General features: G+C 41.1%; 1 protein-coding gene across 1 annotated transcript in view; it reads right to left on the bottom strand.

Annotated features, from left to right (window-relative positions):
- Positions 1-242: 242 nt before the first annotated feature.
- The window catches only part of LOC126481632 (4-trimethylaminobutyraldehyde dehydrogenase-like), a 160,670-nt gene continuing 150,555 nt past the window's right edge, over positions 243-10,357 (bottom strand). The window contains exon 9 of the mRNA XM_050105533.1: positions 243-1,534. Within this exon, the coding sequence (XP_049961490.1) occupies positions 1,315-1,534 (220 nt within the window). The 3' untranslated portion in view covers positions 243-1,314. The remainder of the gene's footprint in view (positions 1,535-10,357) is intronic.

Genomic DNA, 10,357 nt, shown 5'->3' with positions numbered 1-10,357 from the left:
TGATAATGGTTCTGTGTTGTAATGTGATGAACTGAGTGCTGCATGAGTTATGAGGTCTTATATGATTTGTGAGCTCTATTCATGCACGCAAATTGCAAATCTATTAAGTTATTTTCTTTCTTGGTAAACTATTGGCCAGCACATTTGTACAAGCGCTATTTTCAATTTTTTTCCTCCTATAGTTCCGTTGTCTTAGATTTAATACAAATATGTAACTGGATACTAAATTTTGAACGCAGTAGCACTCACAAAAGGTATTTATTTAGCTCGTTTTGAATTAACAAATGTTACCACCTTAAATTAAAAATATTAAAAAATGTGGTAAGCAATAATAAAATAAGATTTATCATAAAATCTTATACACAAAATGCCCTCTGGCACACTTTGTACAATGGTGTGAAAAGTACAGATACATGATATGCTCATTATGTGTTTATATATAATTAATTTTCTTTTCACTGAAACTTTTACATATTTACACAAACAAATAATTGCTTTATGATGTAAAACTATAATTGATTTATTTGAAAACAGCCTTAAACAAAAACCAGCATCTCTTCAACAACTTGAACAATACTCAAAGACAAGTATAAAAAATGTAAACAATGTGTGCATGATTTATTAATGTAACTGTATGTGTGAATTTATTGTATTTATTCAGTTTCTCTATTTTTGTACCCTAAAATGCATAGGTCACAAAAATGTATGGAATGTGTGATCTGAGGCTTTCCCAGCATATATGCTGCTTCACTGGTTCTCAAGTGTACTGCTAGATCAGATCATTCAAAGTGCGGGATATTTCCGTTGACAACCATCCCACCATTATCAGGTGGTGCTGATGCTTCATTCAATCAGTAACACCTGATGATGGTGGAATGGTCATCTGCCAAAATATTATGGGCTTTTGATAGATCAGGCTGTATGTTTGAGAACCATGGAATCAATTTATGGAATGTACGATGTAGCAATCAATCTGAAAGACAAATTATGCAGCTGTTTTAACAACATATGTTATAGATATTGGAAAGATTCTGTTGACAACAGTTATCTAGGAGTAGGGATTTACACCTAAACACAGAAGTAAATGGATTTATTACTTGCAAGCCAAAAGGTCAAGTTTTTTGTTCTAACTAAATGCTTAGCCACCAGAATCTATTACACACCAGTGTGAACTCTACACCTCTTATTATATATATATATATATATATATATATATATATATATATATATATATATATATATATATATATATATATATATATATATATATATAAAGCATCAGTCTCATTAACAACAATGGAATAAGAAGCAAACTCATTGTGGGTAAAGGGGGCCTGCATCAACATCCCCTGTCTCTACAAATACAGTTTTTGTCTGAGTATAATGTTCAAAAACAGCAGTTCCATTTTCACGACCAATTCCACTCCACTTGTACCCTCCAAATGGCAGTTCTGGAGGGTATAGATTGTAATTATTTATCCAGACAGTGCCAGCTTCCAGTTGTCTTATAACTCTAAATGCTCGTGATAGATCTCTGTAAAAACAAGTAATTGAACACAGTCAAATGATACAACAAACACATTCAAGACAGAGCAACACAATATAGAAGTTATAATATGTGTAAACATCAGGGACCACTCTATGGACATTTAACGCATTGTAGGATGGTCTGGCAATTTCTGATCTTTGGAAACAACTGTGTCTATTCAGAAAATGAGGAGAAATACAAAGAAGTGACTGATGGTGGACACAAATGGGGAAGGATGATTTCTTCAGAAGCACACAGAAGAGAACTATACAAAATAAAGATTATTGAGAAAATAAAACAAATTATACATTCTGCATAAATTAATTAACACATTTAAGAACAAAAGTTAATTAACACATTTAAGACCAAAAGTTAATTAATTATCCACAGAATAATGGCCATACAGGAAAAGAAACACCTGCAGAAAATTAATAATAAATACAGAAGTGGTAGATAATGAGAAAGGAATGTTAATAAATGGTATAAAATTATGTAATAAAGGTTTATAACTAAAATAAGTAATGAGTGAATGATGAAAAGGGAGAACCATCAACAACAAATAAGAGAACAGTTAAGTTGAAAAGGTGCAAGGCAAAGGACATTATCATTCAAGAACAGAAACAGAAAAGAAAAAACAAGAAGAGGTCAATAGAAAGGGAGGAGGGGTAGAAGTAGGTAGTACAAAAGAGAGAAAACAGTATCGATGAATTTTACTGGGAGGTAGTTCACATATGGACAATCCTAAAGTATTACAATAGCAGATGCCACATGTGGTTGATCTTTAAGTTCAAATTAACTACATCAGTTCAAAGAAGAATGGCATACCAATTCTTATGCATGCCCAAGCCCTTAAATTACAAAACAAAATATGGATCTATATCATACTACCTGTTAAATATTTGTTGGGTTTGTAGCCACTGGGTATCAGTAGTGAGATAAAACATACATTCACTCTGCAATACACTGGTGGGTAAAAACAATTACAACAGTAAGAAGAATTAGTGTAACATAAACGAAAGTTGGTAGCCATGTTTCTACATCTGAATGATTATGATATGCCAGTCACATAAGAGTGATGCTAGTAGTGCCACCATGGAGTGGCAAATCAAGGTTTGCTCTAAATACATGCTGTAATGGTTGTGAGGATTAGTTATGTTTGAGATTGGATTTGGTGAGTTGACATTAGTCAAGAATGTCTTTATGATAACGAAGATGCCATTATCAACCCCTCACTGAGTTTGAATGAGGTTGTGTAATAAGGCTTCTGCCATTCTGTAGAAATATTTGGCAGGAATGTAGCCACTGTATATGATTGCTGGCAGCCCTGATCACTAGAAAGTACAGTCACAAGAAGACCGGGCTCCAGATGAGCACGTGACATTACCGGGAGGGAAAACCATGGTGTTTAGTGTATGGCTCTGGAGCATCTTTTCTGGAGACTAGAAATCTACTTTGTAGGAATCAGCATGGGTTTAGAAAAAGACGATCGTGTGAAACCCAGCTCGAGCTATTCGTCCACCAGACTCAGAGGGCCATAGACAAGGGCTCCAGGTAGATGCCGTGTTTCTTGACTTCCGCAAGGCGTTCAATAACTTCCGCAAGGCGTTCGATACAGTTCCCCACAGTTGTTTAATGAACAAAGTAAGAGCATATGGACTATCAGACCAATTGTGTGGTTGGATTAAAGAGTTCCTAGATAGCAGAACACAGCATGTCATTCTCAATGGAGAGAAGTCTTCCGAAGTAAGAGTGATTTCAGGTGTACCACAGGGGAGTGTCGTAGAACTGTTGCAATTCACAATATACGTAAATGACCTTGTGGATAACATCAGAAGTTCACTGAGGCTTTTTGCAGATGATGCTGTGGAATATCGAGAGGTTGTAACAATGGAAAATTGTACTGAAATGCAGGAGGATCTGCAACGAATTGATGCATGGTGCAGGGAATGGCAATTGAGTCTCAATGTAGACAAGTGTAATGTGCTGCGAATACATATAAAGAAAGGTCCTTTATCATTTAGCTACAATAGAGCAGGTCAGCAACTGGGAACAGTTAATTCCATAAATTATCTGGGAGTAAGCATTAGGAGTGATTTAAAATGGAATGATCATATAAAGTTGATTGTCGGTAAAGCAGATGCCAGACTGAGATTCATTGGAAGAATCCAAAGGAAATGCAATCCAAAAACAAAGGAAGTAGGTTGCAGTACACTTGTTCGCTCACTGCTTGAATATTGCTCACCAGTGTGGGATCTGTACCAGATAGGGTTGATAGAAGAGATAGAGAAGATCCAACGGAGAGCAGCGCGCTTCGTTACAGGATCATTTACTAATTGCGAAAGCATTACGGAGATGATAAATAAACTCCAGTGGAAGACTCTACAGGAGAGACGCTCAGTAGCTCGGTACGGGCTTTTGGTGAAGTTTCGAGAACATACCTCCACCGAGGAGTCAAGCAGTATATTGCTTCCTTCTACGTATATCTCGCAAAGAGACCATGAGGACAAAATCAGACATATCAGAGCCCACACAGAGGCATACCAACAATATTTCTTTTCACAAACAATACGAGACTGGAATAGAAGGGAGAACCAATAGAGGTACTCAAAGTACCCTCCGCCACACACCGTCAGATGGCTTGCGGAGTATGGATGTAGATGTAGATGTAAATGTAGATCTGCAGCAGCAATTTGAGCAGCAGTTGACATCAGAGTAACACAATGAACTTTTACAAATTGGTTACTTCAAGGACAGCTCTGAGCCAGACGCCCTGTAGTGTGCATTCCACTGACCCAAGCCACCACCTTTTGTGACATCAGTAGTGTCAAGATAGAGCTCATTGGAGGATAGGGTAGAGGCCTGTTGTGTTTTCTGATCGAAGTTGGTTCTGCCTCAGTGACCGTGGTGGCCATGTGTTGGTTAGAAGGAAGCCAACTGAAGATCTGCAGACAACCTGTCTGTATGCTAGACCCACTGGACCTACACTGGAGTTATGATCTAGGGTGTAATTTCATATGACAGCAGGATCTATTTCGTTGCTATCCCACATACCCCAAATGCAAATTTTTACGTCAATCTGGTGATACACTCTGTTGTGCTGCCATTCATCAAAAGCATTCCAGAGGCTGTTTTCCAACAGGTGTATGCTCCACCACACACCACTGTTGTAACCCAACACGCTCTACAGTGTGTCAACATGTTGCCTTGGACTGCCCGATCACGAGATCTCTCTCCAGTCAAGCACATGTTGGACATCATCGGACAACTCCAGAAACATCCACAAAGAGCATTAACTGCCCATGTTTTGACCAATCAAGTGCAACAGGCATGGAACACCATCCAACAAACTGACATCCAGCACATATACAACAAAATTACATGCTTGCATTCAACATGCTATTGGTCACACCAGTTATTAATGTACCAGCATTTCACATGTGTAATGGTTTATCTCACACTTACATTAACCTGTGATCTTGAAATGCTAATCACTTAGTTATGATATCGAGACAAATGTATTCTTGAAATTTCATTACTCTACACAAATTATTTTTTTGGTTCTGTGACTTCTTTTTTTTTTGGTCAGTGTGCGTACATCAGCAATACTTTGAATGCATAATCATGAGATATGATGGTTGATGTTGCGTACTAGTGTAGGCACGTCTATGGCTGAGATAGTTGGTGCAGTCTAGAAATATTCAGCTGGTAAGTGGATTGGTTCGTGGCAGGTGAGCTTGGCTAAGGACATGATTAGGTATTTCTTAAACACTGTGCAGATGCCCAGTAAAACCCACGGAAGAGCGTCGTTCCACTCCCCAGCATATGACAGCACTGTTCCACTCTCCAGCATATCACATGACTATGGCTTTCAGTGTGTGATGCCAGCACTCAACTAAACCCTTCCGTCGGAGGTGGTAGGTGGTAGTGTGAAAATGCAGAACATCACACATGCGGTACAACACACTGAAGAGGCCCACTTCGAACTGGTGCCCTTGGTCAGTGGTGACGACAGCAGGGCTATCCTAGTGTCTATCAAGGGACAGGCCACTGTTCTTGGCATAATATCACTAATAGATATGGCTTCCACCCAGCTTGTAACCCAGTCAATGATGGACGCTATGTAGCAGGCTCCTTGGGATTTGGGTAGATGTCTTACCAAGTCCACATGCACATGTAAAAGGTATCCCTCCGCAACATCGAACGTGCTTAAAGGGATGGTAACACTGTATTCAGTCTTATCTCATTGTCGGGAGAAGCCTGCCCCCATAGTTTACAGTCCCATTTGGTCCCAGGCCAGATGAAGCATTTAGTGAGTAGTGGGTGTGCAAGGCCATGTAACTTGTCAGATACCAGACTTCATACATCAAGAGGAACCAGAGGTTGTGTCCTATCAGCAGAAACATCACAGGGAAGATAATTATTGGTGCCACGCAGCTGCTGAAATGAAAGATTAAGCCTGGAAGTTGGGTCTGAGATGAGAGTCTGCAGTTCTGTATGAATGAGTTGGGGCTGCGTCATCATGCTGAAGTCGAGGTCATTGACAATAGCTGACACCCTACACAGTCTACAATAAGGTTGTCAGCATCACTCATGTGGTGGATGTCTGCGGTGAACTGAGAAATAAAGTCTAAATGTCCACTACAGCTGGAGGGCACGTTAGTAATCAACTCCGCTAGCAGATGATGATTGTTAAATAAGGTTGATTTTCAGCCTTTGACATCTTCCTGGAAAAACATGATGGCCTCATAGGCCACCAGGAGCTTCTGGTCATATGGCAACCACTTCTTCCAAGAATCTGAAAGTTTTTTCAAGGAGAAATGGAAGGGATGGAAGTCTCCATCAACTTATTGCTAGATAAAGGCTCTGATGGTGGTGTCACTCATGTCAGATGTAATAATAAGGTGGGCCTGAGGATTGTTCAAATGTGTGTGAAATCTTATGGGACTTAACTGCTACGGTCATCAGTCCCTAAGCTTACACACTACTTAACCTAAATTATCCTAAGGACAATCACACACACCCATGCCCTAGGGAGGACTTGAACCTCCGCCGGGACCAGCCGCACAGTCCATGACTGCAGCACCCTAGACCACTCGGCTAATCCCGCACGGCGCCTGAGGTTTCAGTAGTATGATAGCAACAGCCTGTTAAAAGAATTGTTTTGAGTCACTGAAAGCATGCAGCATGATAAGTGTCCATGAGACCACCTTTTCCCCAGGGCCTGAGTTATCAGAAGCTGAGTGTTGGCATCATGTGGGAGTTGTCTGCAATACAAAATTTACCATCCCTAAGAACCTACTGATCTCTTCATACAATAGAGGAGGCAGCAGTGAACTGATAAGAGTAGTGGAATCATCAATTGACTTGTGACCGTCGGCACTGAGGAAGTGTCTGAGGAAAGTCACAGTAGGTTTGTGTAGTTGGCACTTCTCTTAGTTAGCAATTACTCCCACCCAGTTCAAAGGCATGAAAACTGATTTGAGGGGCAGTTCATGTTCGTGTGAAGAAGGCAAAAATACTAGTCTGTCATTCAAGTAGGCGTAACACTGGTAAGTGTCGCAAAGTATGCCATCAATCAATCTCTGTGAGGTCTGAGCAGCATTTTTTAAACTGTATAGCATGTGTAAAAACTCATAGAACCTGAATGGTGTAATTATAGCAATCTTGCCGACATCCTCTGCATCCATCAGTATCTGTAGGTGCACCATCTGACAGTCTGTTACACTAAAGACATTGGCACCCACCAGGAGATTTCTGAAGTCCTCAATATTTGGAAATATGTAAGTATCTGGAATGGTCCTTATGTTAAGGCCCTTGTAACTCTGAAAAGCTGGGAAGTGCTAGCCTTTTTAAGCACAAGATGGTTTGGAGACATCCAGGGGCTGTCAAATGAGCAGACTATTTGGGCAGCTAACACTTTGTTCACCATCTCTTTGGTACTTAAGGCAATCAGGAGCCAAGGCAGCACACTTTCTGTCATGCTGGGGATGCAGGAGTGATTATGATGCAATGGAGTGAATTGTTATTAACAGCAAATTGGCAAGGGGTTCAAAGAAGGTGGAGCATGGGACACAACTAGTCCAGGCTGTACTGAACACTATACTAATTCCTGTCCCCAGCGAGTGCAGGTGCAGCTGTAGCAGTGTGTGTCCTTGCAAAGATGTTATGCACAGCAGTTAGTGAAGCTTCCCCTATGGCTATCAGTTACAGACGGTGCCATTCTCTTGTGGTAATTGAACAGTGTCAGCTAGGTTGTTCATACATAATTGTTCTGTGTGTCACAATTAGAATGACAAATCTACAGATTCTGCCAGTGTATGTAGATGTGAAGAAAGAGTGTCCACTGCAAGGTCCATAAGTGCTGAAATAGTAGGTGGTATTTCATTGCATGTAGCAACTGGAAGTCGTGGATAAGTAATCTGGTGGGGATGTGCATAACTGTGTGTCAGACAAGGTCAGAAATCAACTCATGGCAGCGACGAGGTTTGAGGCATCATGTCACGGACTGCACGGCCCCTCCCACCGGAGGTTAGAGTCCTCCCTCGGGCATGGGTGTGTGTGTGTGTGTGTGTGTGTGTGTGTGTGTGTGTGTGTGTGTTGTTCTTAGCATAAGTTAAAGTAGTGTGTAAGTCTAGGGACTGATGACCTAAGCAGTTTGGTCCCTTAGGAATTCACACGCATTTGAACATTTTGAACTCACAGCGAGCTATGAAATAACCCCCAATGACAATTGTCTCACTGAAAGCATGTCGTACAGTGTAGCATTTTATAGACATTTGATTTGTTCTAGTATATTTTGGCACTTCAAAAGTAGTTTATATGTTAGAAAGTATGGATGATAGGAAGAAGGAAATAGTGCCAACATCTTATTGTCGGTCATGTACAGTGTTGGTTTACATAATCCTTCCCTGCCTTATACACTTTTTTCAAGGGGCCCACTTTTTTTCTCAGGTTGTATCTGAAATCAGTGAAGGTATTTTAAATCCGGCATGTGACTCCAAGGAAAGGCGTATTTTTGTCACCACATCACATCAGGAAACACCATCTGCATGCAAGTTGTTTTTTTTTTTTTTTTTTAGATATTTCCTCATTTGCACTATTGTTTCTTGTACCATAGATGCAAAGACAGATTGTCAACTTACGTCTTAACTTACCGTTGAGATCTCAAAATTTGTCAGGGAAAAATGCTAATACTCATCTGGAAGTTAGGGAAATAACATGGAATTTCACTTGGGGAAACTTGTGGCAACACTGATTTTGTGCAGGAAGCAGAGGTGTTTCTGGGATACCTGTGCCATGTTTTTGCAGTACCAGGTTTGTGAAGGACAGGGACTGACAGAATCTGTAACAGTGAATGTCACTATGAAAGAAGGGGTGGGATACAGAGAAGGAATTTTTACAGTAAGGCTGTTTGGTGGAATTCCTTAGTTTAGGCAACATTTAAGGAACAGGAAGTGGGACAGGGTTTTAGCCAGGGAAAGGGATACTGTTTTCTTAAACTGGTGCAGAAAGATGGAGCATAGGTCGATTGTGGCAGGGGTGGCTTTGGGGAAACAAAATGACATCATTATGTGGTTGTTAGATGAGCTGTGCAACAGAAAAAGATGCATAAAAATAGGTACAGACACACAAAAATATGCACACATAGTGAAAATATGCAAAATACATAAAAACATACAAAAACATGGGAGAGAGGATGGAATGGATGAGGTATGGGAATACGCGTGTGTTGGGACCACCTCTGTCCACATTAAACCCACCAACAACCAACAATATATGCTTTTTGACATCTACCATCATTTCCACACCAAAAAATCCTTCCCATACAGTGTGACCATCTGGGGTTACCTATCATCATGCCCTGGAATGAGAGACATCCCACCCAACATTCTTCCCACCCTCCTAAAGTAGTGTTTCATTGCCCGCCCAACCTCCACAACATCCTACTCCATCCCTATACCAGCCCAAACCCCATTCCTCGCCACAGGGATCATAACCGTGTGCAAGATCGCAATCCACACATCCAGCACTTCCTATTCCACTCCCATAACAGGCATATCCTACCCCATCAGAGGCTGAGCCACCTGTGAAAGCAGCCATGTCATATACCAGCTCTGCTGCAAATGTTGCACAGCTTTTTATATAGCTATGACTACCAACCAGGTGTGCACTAGATGAACAGCCATCATCAAACTGTGGCAAAGAGCAAAGTGGGCGAGCCTGTAGTGCTACACGTAGCTAAACATAACGTGCTTGATTTTAATGGCTGCTTCATAACCCACGCCATGTGTATCCTCTCCCCACAACCAGCTTTTCTGAACTGAGCAAATAAGAGTTACAACACCTTCTCCCCTTCCAAGATTTATTCTGGTCTCAACCTACAATAACCTACATCCCGACACCCTCCACCCCCCACCCTTCATCCAATACTTTCTGCCTCCTCTGACCTAATACCTCCTCCCAATTCACATCCCCTCACTCCCACTGTTCGCTGCTCTCTGGCAGTGCACCTTGAGTTCATCATGCAGAGGATCATCGGTTGGGACAGTGCCTGGCAGCTCGCAATCACTCTCAGAAACTACTCTCCACTTTAAAACTTCCTGACAGATTAAAACTTTGTGCCAGGCTGGGACTCAGTTGAGGGTCATTTGCCTTGCATTGGCAAGATCACTTAAACTGAGCTACCCAGGTATGCCTCACAATTCTCTCTCACAGCTTCAACCCCACATATACCTCTTCTCTTACCTTTCAACCGTAGTTGTGGCTAAGCCATTTCTACAAAGTATGCTTTCTTCTGGGAGAGCTAGTTCCATAAAGGATGCAGGTAGG

Source organism: Schistocerca serialis, chromosome 1, assembly GCF_023864345.2.
Source record: "Schistocerca serialis cubense isolate TAMUIC-IGC-003099 chromosome 1, iqSchSeri2.2, whole genome shotgun sequence".
Classification (NCBI taxonomy): Eukaryota; Metazoa; Arthropoda; class Insecta; order Orthoptera; family Acrididae; genus Schistocerca; species Schistocerca serialis.
Note: the sequence above shows the minus strand (reverse complement) of the source record. Positions and strands in the feature narration are given on the sequence as shown.